The sequence below is a fragment of the Scardinius erythrophthalmus genome, assembly GCF_964197995.2.
Source record: "Scardinius erythrophthalmus genome assembly, chromosome: 4".
Taxonomy (NCBI): domain Eukaryota; kingdom Metazoa; phylum Chordata; class Actinopteri; order Cypriniformes; family Leuciscidae; genus Scardinius; species Scardinius erythrophthalmus.
The window spans coordinates 13,219,329-13,241,133 of record NC_138224.1 but is presented as its reverse complement, the minus strand read 5'-3'; the positions used below and the strand labels follow the sequence as shown (position 1 = coordinate 13,241,133).

At 39.3% G+C, this 21,805-nt stretch overlaps 1 protein-coding gene across 1 annotated transcript; it reads right to left on the bottom strand.

Annotated features, from left to right (window-relative positions):
* Positions 1 to 12,514: 12,514 nt before the first annotated feature.
* Positions 12,515 to 17,699, bottom strand: bcat1 (branched chain amino-acid transaminase 1, cytosolic). The gene is made up of 9 exons (XM_081363135.1): positions 17,574 to 17,699; positions 17,362 to 17,472; positions 17,136 to 17,255; positions 16,016 to 16,176; positions 15,469 to 15,611; positions 15,048 to 15,133; positions 14,220 to 14,360; positions 13,975 to 14,049; positions 12,515 to 13,131 (listed from the first exon to the last, which is right to left on the bottom strand). The coding sequence occupies exons 1-9, from the start codon at positions 17,682 to 17,684 to the stop codon at positions 13,093 to 13,095; spliced, it is 987 nt and encodes a 328-aa protein (XP_081219261.1). The 5' UTR covers positions 17,685 to 17,699; the 3' UTR covers positions 12,515 to 13,092.
* Between the last annotated feature and the right edge of the window lie 4,106 nt (positions 17,700 to 21,805).

Genomic DNA, 21,805 nt, shown 5'->3' with positions numbered 1-21,805 from the left:
ATGTTGGAACAGTAACGCACGTAAAGCCATAAAGTGTAACAAAAAATATCAGTTCAAACCGATTATCGGTCTACTTACGCATTGTGCATATTCCAGTCTGATATCTGTCACTACACCACTGCATTATTTTTGGAATATGCTCCAAATACTTTCATCTACCATTGCTGTGATGTGACAATAAAATGATCTGATATGATTTTGAAACTGAACCACATTATCCACACTCATCAGCGCATACATGTTTAAAACACTGCAATAACATTATCCGTGGAAAAGGGGTTGTCGACTATTTATTTGATATAACTCCTGTCTAGATGATTGATGCTTAGCCTGGCTTCTTGGGTAAGTTTTGTCAAAGTACGGTCTGGCTGACCTCAGAGGAATGAGCTCTCTCATTGCTTCAATGAACAGACATTGCTTTCACTGAGACTTGGGAGAAGATTTCTCTCCACTAATACCATCTCATAGTTTGCACGATGAGCCAATAGAAGTGCTTACATAGTACAGTCTCTCTCACACGCTCACAGAAAAGTGGTTAGAGGGGACACAGTAGTCAATGTGGAAGGACATGTTAACAGATGGCCAGAATTACTGATTCTGGAAGCTTTTTGAAACCACCCAATAACCTCCTGCTGTGTGTGGTCAGTGTTCACTGGGCAAATGAGTTTGACTGGCACAGACATGTCTGTGATGTTTTTCCCTTGCTGTTTTCATCAAAGAACAATGATCACTGATGGTGTCGGCAATCGGTCGGCCAGCAGTATAAGGTTTAGTTCAGTGGTTAGCGATGTTGTTGAAAGACCATTGCTACAATATGGCACATGGAGAGTTGATCTGACCCTTGCAGCCTGAAGAAAAGAAATCAAGGTAGATTTAGCCATGGCATGTGGCATGAAATGAAATTGTAACAAAATAGAAAACTTGTTTAATGCCATAAAGTTTATATATAAAGTTATTATGCTGAGTCAACCTCTTATATTCTGTTAAAAACTCCATAGGCCTATATTTGCTGAGCAACAGTGGATAATGAATCTAACTAGATGTACCGCATCGCGGTACAAAATATGACCGCCGCTCAGGCCTGCACTGGCTTTCCACAAAAATAAATGACGTGGAGTAATTTGGCTGTATTGTGTGTTTATGTATATACCTAAAAAAATTAATAGTATGTGCATGTCTGTCTGTGTGTGTGTGTGTGTGTGTGTCTGTGTGTGTGTGTGTGTATGTGTGTGTCTGTGTGTGTGTGTGTGTGTGTGTGTGTGTGTGTGTGTGTGTGTGTGTGTGTGTGTGTGTGTGTCTGTGCGTGTATGTATGTGTGCGTACATGTGTGCGCGTGTGTGTTTGTGTGTGTGTGTGTCTGTGCATGTGGATTTGTATGTGTGTGTATGGGTGTGTGTCTGTGCGTGTGGATGTCAGTGTGTGTGCATGCTTGCGTTTGTTTGTATTCCTGCATGTGTGTGTGTGACAGTATCATCCTAAACCAGCAACCCTTCGCTCAACAGCACCATCTACAGGCCGATGAGTGTACAGTCACTAAATGTGCACATAAATGAATTTATTTTATACCCCCCCATGGATGAAATTCTACAAAACTTAGCAGAGGATGCCCCCAGAGGATGTCAAGTTAATCATACACATGAAATATGGTGCAGTTCTGAACATCTCCACTGAAGATAGGGGCAATAAAAGCAGAATAATATTGCATTTTCCTTTTTTATGTGAGGGGCGCAAATCACAAATGAGTGATTATGGGCTAGGTTGATGTGGGCCCTTAAGAGCAACATACCATAAAATTTCTTCATCCTCGGTGCCACGGTTCAGGTAGTTATTTAGGAAAAACTGCATTTTTTTGGGTTTGGGGGGGGGGGGGTGGCCCCCGGGGACCAAAAGAAATTTTTCCGTAGAAGTCTAGTGGGGCTACATGCCCACCAAATTTCATGTTCCCCGGTGTTTCGGTGTCCCTGGTATCGTTGACGAAAAATTTTACGGGGGCCCCAGCGCAGGGGGGGGAAGTGGCCCCCGGGGACCAAACGAAATTTTTCCGTAAAAGTCTAGTAGACCTACAGACCATAAAAATTTCTTCATCCTTGGTGCCACGGTTCAGGTAGTTATTTAGGAAAAAATGCATTTTTTTGGGTTTGGGGGGGCCCAGCGCGGGGGGGGAGTGGCCCCCGGGGACCAAACGAAATTTTTCCGTAAAAGTCTAGTAGACCAACATACCATAAAAAAATTCTTCATCCTCGGTGCCACGGTTCAGGTAGTTATTTAGGAAAAACTGCATTTTTTTGGTACGGGGGCCCCAGCGCGGGGGGGGGGGAGTGGCCCCCGGGGACCAAACGAAATTTTTCCGTAAAAGTCTAGTAGACCAACATACCATAAAAATTTCTTCATCCTCGGTGCCACGGTTCAGGTAGTTATTTAGGAAACCTGCATTTTTCTGGGTTTGGGGGGGCCCAGCGCGGGGGGGGGAGTGGCCCCCGGGGACCAAATGAAATTTTTCCGTAGAAGTCTAGTGGGGCTACATGCCCACCAAATTTCATGTTCCCCGGTGCTTCGGTGTCCCTGGTATCGTTGACGAAAAATTTACGGGGGCCCCAGCGCGGGGGGGGAAGTGGCCCCCGGGGACCAAACGAAATTTTTCCGTAAAAGTCTAGTAGACCAACATACCATAAAAATGTCTTCATCCTCGGTGCCACGGTTCAGGTAGTTATTTAGGAAAAACTGCATTTTTTTGGGTTTGGGGGGGCCCAGCGCGGGGGGGGAGTGGCCCCCGGGGACCAAATGAAATTTTTCCTCAGAAGTCTAGTGGGGCTACATGCCCACCAAATTTCATGTTCCCCGGTGCTTCGGTGTCCCTGGTATCGTTGACGAAAAATTTACGGGGGCCCCAGCGCGGGGGGGAAGTGGCCCCCGGGGACCAAACGAAATTTTTCCGTAAAAGTCTAGTAGACCAACATACCATAAAAATTTCTTCATCCTCGGTGCCACGGTTCAGGTAGTTATTTAGGAAAAACTGCATTTTTTTGGGTTTGGGGGGGCCCAGCGCAGGGGGGGAGTGGCCCCCGGGGACCAAACGAAATTTTTCCTTAGAAGTCTAGTGGGGCTACATGCCCACTAAATTTCATGTTCCCCGGTGCTTCGGTGTCCCTGGTATCGTTGACGAAAAATTTACGGGGGCCCCAGCGCGGGGGGGGAAGTGGCCCCCGGGGACCAAACGAAATTTTTCCGTAAAAGTCTAGTAGACCAACATACCATAAAAATGTCTTCATCCTCGGTGCCACGGTTAAAGTAGTTATTTAGGAAAAACTGCATTTTTTGGGTTTGGGGGGGCCCAGCGCGGGGGGGGAGTGGCCCCCGGGGACCAAACGAAATTTTTCCTTAGAAGTCTAGTGGGGCTACATGCCCACCAAATTTCATGTTCCCCGGTGCTTCGGTGTCCCTGGTATCGTTGACGAAAAATTTACGGGGGCCCCAGCGCGGGGGGGGAAGTGGCCCCCGGGGACCAAACGAAATTTTTCCGTAAAAGTCTATTAGACCAACATACCATAAAAATTTCTTCTTCCTCGGTGCCACGGTTCAGGTAGTTATTTAGGAAAAACTGCATTTTTTTGGGTTTGGGGGGGCCCAGCGCGGGGGGGGGAGTGGCCCCCGGGGACCAAACGAAATTTTTCCTTAGAAGTCTAGTGGGGCTACATGCCCACCAAATTTCATGTTCCCCGGTGCTTCGGTGTCCCTGGTATCGTTGACGAAAAATTCAATAAGGTGACGAAAAAAAAAAAAAAAAAAAACTTTGACAATCCCTATATGACCGCTTTCGCTAGCTACGCTAGCGGCGGTCATAATTAGTATGTACAGGATGAAAAGAACATTGCAAAACTCTTTACAGATTTACTCTTCAGCAAAGCCAAATGAACGGTGAGTCCCTTAAAGCAGTGGTTCCCAAACCTGTCCTGAAGGCCCCCCAACACTGCACGTTTTCTTTGTCTCCCTAATCAAACACACCTGATTCAACTCATCAGCTCAATTAACCCATGTGATAATGAGCTGATGAGTTGAATCAGGTGTGTTTGAGTAGGGAGACAAAGAAAACGTGCAGTGTTGGGGGGCCTTCAGGACAGGTTTGGGAACCACTGCCTTAAAGGACTTCTCAGCTAAGCTGACAATGGTGACATTGCAGTACCATGGTGTTCCTGAAAAAGCATGTCACGATACCACACACGGGAAACAGGGAGATCCAATAGCAGTAAGTATTTATTAAAGGGAAATCCAAAATCAGTAGTCAAATCCAGGCATGGGTCAAATTCCAATATAGCAATCCAAAAACAAAAGACAAGAGCAGACTAGAAACAGACACTGAAGTGGCGTGATAAATACAAGGACTCCGTGACACATACTAAAACAGACAGGGTTATATACACAGGGAAATGACAATGCTAATGGGGAATTGGCTGAGTGCAATGATTAATGACAAGGGACAGCTGAGTGCAATGAAGAAACAAGGATCGTTAGGAATGTAGTTCAGAAAGTGACAGACACCGTGGGGAAGGAGGACATCTAGTGGTTACCCAGGGAACACAAACCAGACACTGTGACCGAACCCCCCCTCTAAGGAGCGGCTACCAGACGCTCCAAGACGTGACAGACAAAACAAGAGTCCAGGCGGGAGGTGGACTGGTGGAGGATCAGGGGGAGGGATGGGGGGCCAGGTCCATGGAGGGAAACGGGGACAGGGAGTGACAGTTCATCTGGCGGCCAGGACGGAGACGACAGTCCATCGGGCGGCCAGGGCGGAGACGACAGTCCATCGGGCGGCCAGGGCGGAGACCACAGTCCATCGGGCGGCCACGGCGGAGACGACCCCTCGGGCGGCCACGGCGGAGACCACAGTCCATCGGGCGGCCACGGCGGAGACGACCCCTCGGGCGGCCACGGCACAGGAACTGGAACAGACAACGGCTCAGTTTCACCGGCTCAGGAACTGGAACAGACACCACCGGCTCAGGAACTGGAACAGACACCACCGGCTCAGGAACTGGAACAGACACCACCGGCTCAGGAACTGGAACAGACACCACCGGCTCAGGAACACCGGCTCAGGAACAGACACCACCGGTTCAGGAACAGACACCAGCTCAGGAACAGACACTGGCTCGGCCATCTTGTCCGGAGACACTGGATCGGCCCTCTTGTCCGAAGACACTGATTCGGCCTTCTTGTCCGGGGACACTGGTTGGGCCGTCTTGTCCGGAGACACTGGTTGGGCCGTCTTGTCCGGAGACACTGGTTCGGCCGTCTTGTCCGGAGACACTGGTTCGGCCGTCTTGTCCGGAGACACTGGTTCGGCCGTCTTGTCCGGAGACACTGGTTCGGCCCTCTTGTCCGGAGACACTGGCTCTGCCATCTTGTCCGAGAGACACCGGTTCGGCCATTTTGTCCGGAGACCAACAGAGAGGGCTCTGGGTCGATCATCACCGGCTCAGGGTCGATGAGAGACCGAGGCGGAGAGTGGTGCTGGATGTCGCCTCTAGAACCTCCTCTTCTGTGGCCACCACGGGTACCAGAAAATCTGGCCAGACGGGTTCCCTCAAAAGATGGTTCCCTCCTGATGGACCGAGACTCGAGGGATTTGGCCATCTTGATCTCCTCCGTCTGCTGGGCCCATAGCGCGAAACACTGGAAGATGTTCATTCGTGGAGGTCTTTCCTTGGGTCCTGAATTCCTTCTCTCGATGGTCGGAGAGGAGCCACGAACATTCTTACCGCTGGATCTTGACATGACGGAGTCCTTCTGTCACGATACCACACACGGGAAACAGGGAGATCCAATAGCAGTAAGTATTTATTAAAGGGAAATCCAAAATCAGTAGTCAAATCCAGACATGGGTCAAATTCCAATATAGCAATCCAAAAACAAAAGACAAGAGCAGACTAGAAACAGACACTAAAGTGGCGTGATAAATACAAGGACTCCATGACACATACTAAAACAGACAGGGTTATATACACAGGGAAATGACAATGCTAATGGGGAATTGGCTGAGTGCATTGATTAATGACAAGGGACAGCTGAGTGCAATGAAGAAACAAGGATCGTGGGGAATGTAGTTCAGAAAGTGACAGACACCGTGGGGAAGGAGGACATCTAGTGGTTACCCAGGGAACACAAACCAGACACTGTGACAGCATGGTGCTATTGGCAAGGTCATGGGTTCAAATCCCATCCTTCTGAAAAAGAAGTGCACTTGAATCTGCACTTCAAATCTTAAAGGAGAACTCCGGTCAATTTTAACATTGAGCTCATTTTTTTGTAAATTTGGAGTGCTGTCAGTACAGAGAACAACGACAAGAATCGGTGTTGCCTACACAGTGTTATCCTCTTTTTAAAATTTGCACCCTGTTGACTTCAATGGGGCAAGTTTTAAACCTGCTTTTAGCCTCTTAACATCCTTGATGTGTCATTACAAGTGCACAGCCAATGTGAGTGATTCCTTCAGGGTGAACGCGGGTTAATCTGACTGCAGTAGATGTGAAAGATATGAATAAAAATGATGTTTATTCAGCCAGCGCACATACCTGTATTTTCTTCCTGTTTTCGGTCGAAGTCCACAGTAATCGATTGTCGAGTTCACGCGCATAGGTTTAGTACCTATGATCACGCGCGTGAACTCGACAATCGACTACTGTGGCCTTTGACCGAAAACAGGAAGAAAATACAGGTATGTGCGCTGGCTGAATAAACATCATTTTTATTCATATCTTTCACATCTACTGCAGTCAGATTAACCCGCGTTCACCCCGAAGGAATCACTCACATGACCTGTGCACTTGTAATGACACATAAAGGATGTTAAGAGGCTAAAAGCAGGTTTAAAACTTGCCCCATTGAAGTCAACAGGGTGCAAATTTTAAAAAGAGGATAACACGGTGTAGGCAACACCGATTTTTGTCGTTGTTCTCTGTACTGACAGCACTCCAAATTTACAAAAAAATGAGCTTAATGTTAAAATTGACCGGAGTTCTCCTTTAAAAGTATTTACTTTACTTGCAGATAATATAATATCAACAAAATAAAAAGTCTACTTAAAGAGAGTACACTTTCATGACTATCTTAACACACTTAAGTACATTATTAAAAAAGTCACTTTAACGTTTTACTTTAAAGTACATTTTAAATCGTTTTGTTTTAATATTTTTTGTCATACTTTAAAGAAGTTATTCATCCCTTATTTTGATGGGTTGACTAAATTAATTATAATTTTAAATGTAGTGTGTTATTTGATATTAAGTTAATATGTTTTAAAAGAACAAAATTGCAACTTCATCATTACAAATGTGTAATTACAAATATATTTAAATACATCACATTCGAGTTTTAATAGAAATGGCATTAAAGTTTATTTTAGTTTACCATAAATACTTGTCAGTACATGAAATATCATATAAAGATGTACTAAAATTCTAATTCTTAAATTCAGCTAATTGCATTTCATTTAAATTTAAGCTATAATATATTTTCATTGAATTAACATTAAATCATTACATTCAGTTCGCACTTAAGTATTTTAAAGTACATTATAGAATAGCACTATTGAATAATATGTTTAAAATCGTGAACATTAACATGAGATGAGAAAGGTATTTCAATTTACATGGAGCAGGTCACCTTGAGGAGGTGGCAATTTTGAAATCACATGACTAGCTGAATACTACTTGCATACTATTATGGTATTTTGTGGCTTTGAATCGAACATTTCTGCAATGGCATGGGTGACTTCTACATTCACTCCACCAGGTGTCAATATCAAGTAGGCTTAAATAATTCCAATACGAATGTTATATTTGCAAGCACAACATCAACCAAAAAACTGCATGAGTGCATGTTTAAGCCAACTAGAAATTTTAGATGGACTCAGTCACCGAACATTTTTTAGTTGGAGAGATCTCTTTTTTTTTGTATTGTAGGCCTACTTTATATGCACAGCCATGTATCATTTGAGAGAAGTCACGCAATCACTAGAAGTACTTAAGGATAAACCCTTTGAATGTGGTTCTTCTCCACAACAGCTGTGAATGGAGAGTAACAGTAAGCTGAGTTCAAGCCACAAGATCGTATTTACAGAATGAATGACTTACCCCTCCCTCTCCCCCCCAACCCCCCCAGTACTGTGAGACGGCTACATGTAAAGTAATACAGTGGGTTTTGTGCTGATGCCTTGCTGTGTGTCTAAGCAAGTCTGGTGCAGTGGGCTGACCTTCTCTCTCTCCTTGCTCCGCACTGGGCAGCACTTAAATTCACTGTACCTCTGCCAGCTTGCTCTTCTTTGGAGCCGTCTGCCTGCCCGTCTGTGTGAACCCACTGACCATGAAAAAAGCCCCCCCCCCCCCTTCAGACTCTATAGAGACAATGCCTGTCAGTGTTATCTGTCTGGCTCAACCTGCCTAGCCTGCTGAGTAGATGTTGAGATGGTGGTGCCCGCTGCTTCATTCAGGAACAATATCAAATAATCTGAAGGAGGAGCATTTCATGTTGGCCCTGAACCATTTAGATGCAATAATATGCGGTGCAGTGGGTGCTCGCAACACTAGAAAGTTTTGATGTTGATGACTCATGTTGTACTACACAGATTTTTATCCAATCAAATGTTTTCTAGAATGAGAATGCCCCGCCCCCTAATACCACCTGCAGCCAAACTAGCAAATCACACTTCTAGTTTAAACAGGAAATGCATCAATACAAGAAAACTGTGTTCAACAAGATATTTCATCGATTTATATCAGTTGATTATATAGGCCTATGTGTTGTTGTTAACGGTAAAGCCTACAGGGTGCAAAATGGCATCCCACAATGCTTGAAATGTTACCATATTTTGTGGAGAATATCTCTCAGTTGTACTTTTTAAAGCGAATAATACATATATGAATAATACAATTGTGTAAAAAAATAATGGATTCAAAATGCACGTATTGCTAATTAAGTTGATTATTCCTGTAATATGTGAAATGTCTTTCCACCAGGCATCTATACACACAACACAAAGGACCTTTCTGATTAAGTAACTCAATACGATCCATTTCCATAATGCATTGACATTTGTGTAAACGCGGTCCTTCATTTAGCATGCGAGACAAGGACTGCCATCATCTGTCAGCTACCATTAATAAAAACTGGACACAATGCTTTCTTGTTGGAATTTCATAAAATGGAAGCCTCTGAGTGGGTGAGACAGAGAGAAAGAGAGTTTGTGTCTTTGTGCAATGATTTGTTTCTCTTGTAGCTTATTTCATGATGTGTTATCAAACTGTCATCAGTCAAATGTTATGTTTTGCCATTCAGTGTTGCTATGCGGTATCAAGTTTTGAGTCTGTTTAAAAATCCTCCTCCGACTGACGTCCATGTTGGGTTTCCATGTTAGAAAGTGGTGAAATCAAAAGGTTTATGGGAAACTTCTTACCACTATTTCATACATTAAGAACAAAGTCATGGTGGGTCCCGCCTGGGAATGTCATCTGTGTAAAACGTTTGACTTGATTTTTCCACACCCAAGCTTAATGTCGATGTGTGTGTCGCTATCTTCGGAAAGAAAAAGAAAATAAGAAACACTTCACTGATACTAATTGCAAAATAAACCGCAAATCTGTTCATATAGGAACATTTGGAAAAACAAAATAAAAATAAAATAAATAGGCATATTAATTTTATGTAGCTAATATGCATCCCATTGAACTTGTTTAGAAAATATTTGTATTATTTAATATTATTTTATTAGCCTAATATTAATTTGGTGCATTTTTTATTTAATTTTGTCACCACTTGATTATTAATGAAAACTACTGTACAGTATCTACTAGTTTTTATGTTCATTATATAGTGCAACAAGAAAGCACAGGCCATTATAACAAACCCATGCCAGCTTTGTAAGGTGCAATGAAAGTACAATCTTATCAATGGACTGCAAGTTTCAGCTTTTACAAACACTGCCAAATTCTTGCCCTTTATCATATGAGTAGATGCTCACTGAACCATGTGAACAGGGAAACCTCTGCCGTAAATGAAGATGGGGCAGGGTTGGGGATGCTCTCCCCTCTTGCTGGCACAGGGGATTGGGTGGGGTGTCTCTTTACCCGCTGCCTGGCACTGGGCATTTCCAGGAGTGCGTCTTTGCCAGGCCTCAATTATGGGGGAGTCATCCAGAACATATTGTAGCAATTACAGCTCCATATAAATCAATATGCTTCTGCTTAAAAAAGTGATCTGATCCCGCAGCACGCTCTGGATCAAGTCTCCTTCAGGTCCATTTTGATTTCTGTCTCCTTTTCTAAAGGCAAGAGCATTATTTCACAGTTCGAGAATGATTAAGGTCACTGAAACCAGCTTCACATTTTTTATGTAACCATAAACCAGAGCCATCTTGGAGGTTAGTGGAGGCTATTAAGGCTAAAGTCTATAGTCAATTTTACTGGCAAACAAGAATTCGGTCTTAATTTGCATAATATATATATATATATATATATTTTTTTTTTTCACTTGAAATAATGTTTTATTCTAGATGACAAACGACAAAGTGAAACATCACTCTCTCTCTCTCTCTCTCTCTCTCTCTCACACACACACACACACACACACACACACACACACACACACACACACACACACACACACACACACACACACACACACAGGTTCACTATCTTTGTGGGGACTCTCCATAGACTTAATGGTTTTTATACTGTACAAACGGTATATTCTATCTCCTTACACTACCCCTACCCCTACACCTACCCATCACAGAAAACGTTCTGCATTTTTACATTTCCAAAAAAACTCATTCTGTATGATTTATAAGCTTGTGTACCCATGGGGACCTCTATTTAGGTCCCCACTGTGACACAAGTCCCCATGAGTCTGTGTGCATTCAGGTTGAAGTGCCCACCGGGAAGTCCCTACCAATTTATTTATTTTACTATATATATATAGGCTATATATATTTATTTATTTAGCTATATATATATATATATATATATATATATATATATATATATATATATATATATATATATATATATATATATATATATATATATATATATATATATATATATATATATATATATATATATATACACACACCTGCTCACTAGCACCTCACTGCATGCATGCCTATAAATATGATTAATAGGAATGGATGAAATCCACTAGACAATCATTAGCGCTTTACAACATTTGTTATATTACGCCATCTTGTGCAGAAAGATGGTACTGCATCTTTCTTATTTCTTCTTCTTCTTATTATTATTATTTAATTATTATTATTATAGACGTCATCTTCATTAAATGATTATACAATTATTGAGCTGAAAAGACGGACAGAAACAAAGAGAAAAAAGGAGGAAATCACAATTGCAATGCCTTCCTTTTTGCTACTATCAGTGATTTAATGATTTACACCTGACTAATGTCTCTGACAAATTGTAATACCCATTTAGTTGAAAAAACGTTACACATTGCAAAAATAAAAATAATTATTTAGTCGCATTTTACCTGACCAAATTTTACAGCCACATTTTCTGGTAGGCTACTTCAACTCTAATTACCTTACTACCGTCTATGCTAACTTTATCTGAGAAGTTTCCCTCAACCAAGTCCAAGACACTTAATTTATATATCGATACTTATAGTGATTAAAAGCAATTTAAAAGGAGGAGAGTTATACTAAGGAAAAACAGCATATATAGAAAGGAATTTGAGAACTTATTTTCTGAAATGTGAGATGTGTACTAGGCTACTTAAAGAGGATATATTATTTTCATGTCATGTTATGTGTATGAGGAAGAGAGGCATTAATGAAGTCTAAGGTAACTATAGGGCATGCTAAATAATGATGAATGTGTGTAAAGTGTGTTCACAAGACAGAGTAGCAAAAAAAAGTGTGATTGAGAGGAGCTCAAACTCTCTCATGTATCTTCACAATACAGTCCCAGCACTTTTCTCCCTCATATATGGGTGAACTATATACACACACTCATAATGCACTTGCTTAGAAAAAAGAATGGTATATGAAACAGTAATGTATGAACAAACTTAACCAAGTGTTCCACAATATGAAAGCAAATAAAATAAAATAAACATGCAAGTGTTTTTTATTATATTATATAAATATTATTATAAATATATTTTATTAAATGTTATTATTATTTTATACATTAATTAAATATTATCAGGTATATTAAACAAACAAACAAATATTATGATGCATTCATGTTATATATATATTTCTGGTTTCACATCACAAAATACTCAATACTATATCTATAATATTACGCATCTCTAAATGTCTATCATATAGTTGTGCTTATGTAACTGTTAAAATCTAATGTATATTTCATATTAAATGAGGGATCAGTTTGTTTGATCATACAAGCATCTACAAACAAATATAATGTGGATTTTAAGGTTCCCTTTTTTGAGAACGGTGCAAAAATGTTCTCCATCAAATATAATAAAACTCTAAGCTTGTGCACATAGACTGGAAGAGTTTTAAACACAATATCTGTAATAATCACTATTATCAGCTATTAAACATTACAACATAAACATTTCTTGGTGGTATACACATTAAACATTGAAATTTCTTTAAAAAATAAAGTTCTACCACAAAAACACACTCCCTTAAAATATCTATAAATGTCTTTCAGAAATTTAAAGAGCTTGTGCAATACGACAGAAATGGCATATTATCATATTATCAACAGCATCAATAAACTATACAGTGAGGAAATATCTCATACACCTCAGCTATATTATTAATGAAACAGCTGGTCACGAACTGTTATTTGCTTATTACTGATTATTAGAATAAACTGTATTGAGAAAATGTGACCATATAGAGGCATCTGAGTGGTGTAGTCTCATAAAGAGCAACACAATATTGCTAGTCTAGATTTTAGTTAGCTGGTAAACTTTGTTCAAAACCAAAAATACATCTACGTGGCAGGTAATTGTTCCATGTATCCACAAATAAAGCTTTTGTTGTATAATGTGCATGTCTTAAAATGTGTTGAAGAGCTTGTGTACGTTGACAACAGTGAGGTTCCTTTATACGACGCAAGACCAGTCACTGGGGGTCCGTCCATACTGCAACAAGGCAAATATGTTACAAAATATCACACACAAAACCTCATAATTCTATTTGTCCCACGTGGGTTGGGATGGGGGTATAGAAAAGTGGGGTTCATTTTTTTAAATTATTATTCTTGTTAAGAGTTGTTTGCGAGAATACATTAAATTAAAAACCTAAAAAAACAAAAATATCCCAATTCTTAGCCACCATTTTTTGGGTGGTTCATGATGACCAGCACAACAAATGAACAAAAATCTATGGGTTAGTATGTATGAGAAAACTTAAAAAATATGCAAATATTTATATTATTATATGTTATTATTATTAATATTATATATTACTTAAATATTAACAGGTATATTATGCAGACTGAATGAAGGAATAAATAAATAAACTGCAAACTACAGGAAAAATCTAAACAAAATATCCCCATGCATGGCAGTAAAATAATTGAAAATTGAATTGAAAAGACACAATTTCTAAACTAACCAAGTATGAATGTATTTGTTTTCCAGTTAATATAACACTGAATGACAATCTATTTTGCTTTATTTCTATTTCACTGATTTCACTGTTTTTTATTTTGCTTTTCATTCAGGTCATTAAGCTAAGTTGAAGAAAGTGTTATCAACAATGCAGCTCAAGACATATCCAGAGAGGAGATATGTTTTACCTGTGCAGTACTGATTACTAAACAGTATACATTATATAGGGCTATAAAACATTGCAGTGTGTGTGTGTGTGTGTGTGTGTGTGTGTGTGTGTGTGTGTGTGTGTGTGTGTGTGTGTGTGTGTGTGTGTGTGTGTGTGTGTGTGTGTGTGTGTGTGTGTGTGTGTGTGTGTGTGTGGTGTCTTACCTGAATATCTGTGAGCTCCTTTAACAGTCTGGAGGCAAGTGGAGGGAGGCTTCCCTCACATGGAATATGTAGATTCTAATGGGTAGAAGATTAGTATAAGAAAAACATGTGGAAAATCTTAGCAAAAAAGAAAAGAAAATTGGCCTAGTTTTTGACCCAGAAGTGGATATCTGTTCATTCGCCTACATATTTTGATAATGAACTAGCGTGCGGTGCTCTTACCATCCAAAACAAACTAAACTCACCTCTCCCTGATATAAGATCCTGCCAACTGGACTAACGACACAAGCTGTTCCAGAACCAAACATCTCTCTCACTCGGTTTTCCTCCAAAGCCTGCTGAAGATTGGCCATGGTCAAATAGCGCTCGGACACTTTAAACTCACCCTGTTCATAAAAATGAAAAACAAACAATTTGAACCAAGCATATGCAAGACAAAAACACAAAAAAGAATAAAAAATATATGCAAAAATAACTTTTATCACGTGATTCTATTTTTCATGTGTTAGTTCTTGTTTTGGTTTCTAAGTATGTTCCCATTTGTTTCTATGGTTACTCATTTGTTAACTGATTAATTTCACCTGCTCCTTGTTTTCTCCCTTCCCTTAACCTGTGTATAAATAGCCCTCAGTTGTTTTTTGTCTGTTCGCGTCTATGTTAATTTGGTTGTGTTAGTCCTGTTCTCCTGTGTGCTGATTGGTCTGATTAAATAGTGAATAAAGTGACTGCTGTGCTTAGATCCTGCCTCACAACTCTCCAATTATGGCTGTGACACCTTTAACGGTACAACAGCATTTCACTGGTGCAGTACCCTTAAAGAGACAACTTTATAGCTTATTTTTGCGCCTTATTAACTTTATACTGTATTACCTTTTATTTACCCCTAAAAGGTTCATAGTAGGGTAGATATTACTAGTCTAAGGTACTAATATGCACATTTTAATGGTAGATAAGGTACAAAGTGGTCCCTTTTTAAAGGTAATAATTCCCCACCCCAGTGACAAGCTGTTGTACCCTTGAAGATACATTTTTGCACATTTTGTATCTGACAGTATGGTTTTGACAGTTTTTACCCATTTGCGAGCAAGTTCTAGGATGCTTTGCCGTGTAACGCCTGGCAGAATTATGCCATCTAGAGGTGGTGTTGCAAGCTCCTCCTCTGGAAAAAAAAAAATCCATAGGTTTTCCATTCTAAAGGTTTGCTTAAATAACATTTGTGTCTCTTATAAACACATGGCAAAGTTGTTTTGAATTGTCGCTTTCCTTTTGACCACTAGAGGTCTTTAGTGATCTGCACCAAGCAAGAGAATGAGAATATAAATCCTTATTGATTTGTAGCCTTTTGAAGGTCCTGCAAATTTACATTGAGCTCCATATACTTTGACTTCCGCATACTCTATATTGCCTGTTAAAGCAAATATACATACACAATCTATCAAAACACAGAGTGAAAGAGTAACTTTTCACAAATGTTTGATTATCAACAGTCATCACCTCCTTTCTCATTGATCCAGTAGAGGAAAAGGTTCATGGTGCCGACCTCTGTGATCTGATGGTTGTCCCCATAAAGCCACAGAACCTGCTGACAGCCGTAATCCACTGCCTCATACTGGGCATAGATAGATGCTCCATAGTTCCTAAAAAAATGCAGGTTTCACACATCGTATCTTCTTCACAATCGGAGATCTTCACCTTGCAAAACCATATTGTCCCGTTGCATCATCCTCCCTTCAGAGGCTGTTAAAGCACTGGCTGCATTGCTAAAACTACTGTAGTTCTGTTCTCATGTGAGAAGTTTTGAGCCACGTGAGCCAAATATCACAGACTTAAAACGTGGCTATTAGCACACACAAATCCGAAAGTTTACTATGAGGCTTTCAAAATTAAACCAAGCTTACAGGATTTGGTTCAAGGGTAAGAACGTGCCAATGAGTGTGCAACAGTGCTCCTCATTCATTTATGAATGAGTGTTTTGTAGTAAAATACTGAGTCATGTAGACACACAAACAAACAGTGAAATATCTCTTGTTGAGTTGCTTACCCTCCCATCTTGCAGTCTCCTGTCCCTCCTCTCCAAGCTCGGATGTATTTAGAGTCGGCCCACAGAGACACTGGTTTAGCTCCTGTGCTGAAGTAAGAGCCCACAGGACTGAGGATGACGAACAGCAATGCACTAGAGGGCTTCTTCACACCAAGGGTGGGCTGTTCACACATGCATATGTAAAGAGAATATTGGTTACAAGCCTTCATGTGTTCATGTAATGCAAATGTATAGGTTTTTGAATTTATAGCTGTCATGGATTCAGTGTTGGGGAAAGTTACTTTGAAAAGTAATGCATTACAATATTGCGTTACTCCCTTAAAAAGTAACTAATCATGTTACTTAGTTACTTTTTAAGAAAAGTAATGCGTTACGTTACTCCTGATTTTTCCCAACATGGGGACAAGAGAGCTCTCAATCAATAATGGGAAAACAAAGTAACTTGTGTTACTTTATTATGAAATTTTGTTGTAAACTTTACTAGTTACTTGAAAAAAGTAATCCGATTACATAACTCAAGTTACTTGAAATGCGTTACTACCCCAACACTGCATAGATTTATATCCATGAACATATATTATGGCGTTGTAGTTATATTTTTTTACAGTATAATATTACACTAAATTACCAGCAGTTAAAATGATAAAATCATTATATTCAATAAATTATTATTTTACATTCCAATACTTTTGTCATTTTTTGGGGTTAAATTAAAAAAAGTACATAATTTAAATAAATGTATAATTTTTGTATTGTGGCAAAATATTGTCAGAGCAACAGAATAAAAATACATAAATAAATACACAAATGTATGAGCAAACTTAAACAAGTGTTATACTATGAGAGCAAATAAATAAAATAAATAAATATCATTATTTATTTTAGATATTAATTAACTATAATCAGGTATATTAAGCAGAATTCATTAACAAATAAATAATAAATCTTGTATATTTGTGTTCTGATTGACATAATTAACACTTTTCCTTTTAGACTCCATTTTAAATGGAAAAAAATCATAAATGCATGTTCAGACCTTAGTATATTTAAAATATACAAGAAATGAAAATCTGAAAATAATGAGTTTATTGCAAGAATGGTGGTTTTGTGTAGCTATAACCTCTGTGCCCAGGAAGGTGGGGCGGATGTACAAACTGGCTGAGTCTGAGTTAGGAACCCAGTCCTGATCCACCTCCACCAACTTCCTGATGCACTCCAACAACTCTGCACCATCAAAACTCTACAGATAAACAAAGAAATTGAGAAACAGAACTGCAGTTTAGTGTCACTATCGTAATTATATACTGAATGTGATGGAGTAAAAAGGGGAGAGATGTCGATCTTACAGGCAGACAGGCCCTGTGGGCGGACTTCTGCATCCGCTTCATGTTCATCATGGGTCTGAAGAGGCGCACTTTGTTATCTGGCCCCCGGTACGCCTTCATACCCTCAAAAAGCTGCACACAGTACGCATTTACATTTTAACATAAATCATAAATAGGCGTGGAAGTCAAATGATTTTATTTGATGTCTAACCACACAGATGACGAGGACACACCTGTATAGCGTAATGCAAGGCAGAACAGCCTGGATGTATGGACAGGTTCCCAAAAGGCTGGATATGCGGCTTTTGCCAGCCTTCCTCAAGACTCCACTCGATGGTCAGCATGTGGTCAGTGAAAACAGTCCCAAACATCAGGCCATTCAGATCAGGTTTTGGCTTATGGGTCTTTGCTAACTGTGTCACTGTGTCTGCGGCCTAAACAGAATGCGGCCAAAAATAATCAGCATCAGATGACATAATACACCAACCAAGACCTTTGTACAGACACAGAACAGGGTCAGTCTGTGAAAGCCATCCCTCTATCCCTCTATTTAGTTCTATGGATCTCTCTCCCTGACGGAAATGCACTAACTATCTATCTATCTATCTATCTATCTATCTATCTATCTATCTATCTATCTATCTATCTATCTCTCTCTGTCTGTCTGTCTGTCTGTCTGTCTATCTGTCCTGCAGTTTTGGACATCTGTCTAATTCATGGACTATCAATTTAAATAATATCAGCTCTTGAGACAATGCATATCTGAGGTGCTTCATTTTCAAGGTGCTGACTCGTAAATCAGTGCTAATATGAAGACTGTGCTGTCTGACACCTCAGTTTATGAGTGCTTTGTGAGTACCTGACTATAAATATGCTAGATCCAATTGAACAACTGTCTGTAATCTCAGCTGAGTCTGGAGAGCAATCATGTGGCGGATTTATAATGGTCAACAGAAGTGCTTGTCATCGATGACAGTGTTTTCAGGTCTAATTAGTACTTTTACTTAGAATAAGACACATTGCTTTCTTGAAAATCTATCATTTCGTTTAGTTTACACTGTAGTGAGAGCTGCAGTGTGGCCATCATCAATTCACCGCCTTCAGTGTCTTGTGTGACCTCATCCACTACAGTCCTCAGTCCCTTCAAGAGGCTTAAATGCGATTATCCTCATCAATAGACAAACACTTATTTCTGTTTAATGACATCTGATATTCAACTAATGCTATGTGCTCTTGAAATGATTAAATTAAGAGCATGCAGTCTCAAAGAAATAGTCCGCCCAAAAATGTCAGTGCGATCCATCATACAGAGCCCCAGTGAGCACATGATGATGGAAAAGATATGAGATTGGAGGACAAAATTATATTTCAATGCTTTTGTGTTCACTTTCAAAACTGTCGCATTTAAAAAAAAAAATTTGGGTTCACTTTTGTGTTCGCTTGGAAAACTTTTCCAAAAACGCAGACCTAGTGATGGAAATGATAAGAGATTGAGAAAAACTCTTTGACTTTTGTGAACAAAGTGAGTGCAGTGTTGAATGCAAAATGCATCGAGATATAAATTTCCACCAATCTCATATTTTTTCGAGCAATTAATTAGTCTCTTAAACACAAAAAAGAGACATTCTGCAGAATGTACTTGTTGCTCTTTCCCAAGCAATTACAATGAATAGGGACTTGAGCAAGGATGCAAATATCTCAGTATCATACCGTATATTTCAAGTGTGCCCTATTTAAAATATAAATGCCTGATTCGTGGACTTTCATTAAATCAACTGATCTGGATTGAATGATTTGTTCAAGTTCAACTCACTGACTTAAATTTCAATCTGTTCCACACACACAGCTATTATATGTGACCCTGGATCACAAAACCAGTCACATGTTGCAAGGTATATTTTGTATTGGTCAAAATTATCGATTTTTCTTTTATGGCAAAAATCATTCGGATATTAAGTAAAGATCATGCTCCATGAAGATATTTTGTAAATTTCCTATCGTAAATATAGAAAACATTTATTTTTGTGAGTGAATGCAGCACAATCGCGAACATAAATGGACAACTTTAAAGGCAATTTTCTCAATGTTACGATTTTTTTGCACCCTCAGATTCCAGATTTTCACAACAATAGTTGTATCTCGGCCAAATATTGTCCTATCCTAACCATACATCAATGAAAAGCTTATTTATTCAGCTTTCAGGTGATGTATAAATCTCAATTTAAAAAAATGTAGCCATGTGACTGGTTTTGTGGTCCAGGGGTCACATATGACTTTAAAGAGTTTAAAATGTAGCACATTTTGAAGTTGTATCATTTCCATTTTGAAGCTTGGAATCTTCACTCCCCATTAATTGTAACATAGAGAAAAAACTGACCCAAAGTTACAATATACTGTTTTAAAATGAGATATTCTCTCATCCAAAAATGGACTCCTTATGTGAGCCTGAGGCATGATTGCAGATATCAGACAATTCCATGTTGTCTTTAAGGCAATGGTGTGATTTAGCATGTGTTGAAAAGACCTTAATCACCACCTGAGTCAGAGAAAGGTAGAGACAGAGGGCATGTCCAAAGCCAAGCCAAGCTTGATTGACAGGGCTTACAGTGATCTGAGAGACTGGATTCTGTTTTACTCAGCACGGGACCTCTTGGAAGAGCAAGGGCCCTTCTGCTAACTGCCAAAAAGAGGGGTCCAAGGTCACATTTTGGAGTCATGAAAGCCAAAATATGCCATCTATGAAAGAGGTCTACCACAATCCAACACAAGACACTCGGACTCAAAATGCTCCTTTGCTATGTTGAGAACGTTTTAGAAACAGTATGTGGACACTGATACGACCATAACACCAGAACAAAAGTGGATTTATCTGAGGAATCAAGATTTGACTGAGGAGGAGGAGAGTTTCTAACTGTGTAGAGTATCAATCAAACATCAGAATGAAGCCACTGGACACCATGTTTAAGGCAAGTGCTGTATTTTACAGTATGGCAATCTGTAATATGTGTATAGTATACCATACCTTAAAGCTAGAGGCATTGTCAGCCAGATTATTCTCAAGCTCCTAAAAGGAAACAAACATTCAACATGTATTAAAATATAATAAGCATAAGCATAGTTAAAGCTGGGATATGCAATCAGATTATTTAATTTCCAATATGATACATTTCTAAAGTTCTCTGGCACTTTAAATAGGCCTGCCTTAAAAAGTAAAGGAACGCCTTAAAAAGTAAAGGAATGTTAATTTAAGGGCTTCTCTAAACCAGAATGATCAATGTTGGTCTTTCATTTTCATGCCCTTACAAAATATCTAGTATATCACATAATTCTTAAGATTAACTGAGTCATCTTCATGTCTTATTATAATTGAGTATGCATGTGATGCATACTACTACATATATCTGATAAGAGCTGAGATATAAAAACAACTGTAAGTATGGATAATTACATATACTTACATCAAAATGTAATTCTATTTAAAAATCTAAATATCCAGCTAAAACCATACATACTGAACTTTACTACTACATACTAACATACTTTAGTGAAACTAAAAAGCTTGGAAAACAGACTGAAGAAGTGAAGACGACAAGAATGTCCTGACCTCTGTCCTGAAACTGAAACCGAGACCTTTATAATTAGTATAGCTGTTTATAGAAAAATGGCAAACCCAGTCTTCAGCAACATGCATAATTATAACTTCATCAAAGACTGGGCTGTGTGAATAAGATGTTTCCTCACAAGAACGAAACGTTGTTTTTGTTGAAATACAAAGTGTCATTTGGACTTTGGAGGTCTAAACTAATGAGTAAAAACTAAAAAGTATAATTTTTGCCTTAGAAATGTATTGAGCAAGAATACAAGCATTCAGTTTCAATAATAGGCCTACTCAAGTTAATTAGCCTACAAAATAATGCTTATGTGTAATAATAAAGTTAGAAAGTCATGATGACCTTCTAAATTTGACCTTTTACTTTGGAGGTCTAAATTAAACTGTAAGGAGTAAAAGCATTTTTAAAATATACCCCTGCTCCACTAAAATCTCCACCAAAATATTACCTTAACAAGTTAGCTACAATGAAGTAGGCCTATGCTTTACACCCCTGATGAACTCACCCACTCAGACATCATCACGTTCCGTCATGAAATGAATGAACTTAAAGTGGCTTGAGTTGAAAAATAAAAATGATCTGAGTGAGTGAGTCGTTTTTAGTGACCAATCAGATGGACTGAATCAAAGGCGCACCTCCATGTGTCCTTCACTTGCAATGTTTACAGAAGATTTGTTGCTTAATGGTCTGAAAAGCACGCGACCGTTAAAACAATAGCCAAGGAACAATTAACATATAAATGTGCTTGAAAGAGTTTTTATATATCAACCACGGTAAAAAGAAGAAGAACCCCCCCCCCCAAAAAAAAAAAATGAATACAAAAATCGTAATAGCTTATTATTGATAGCGTAAGG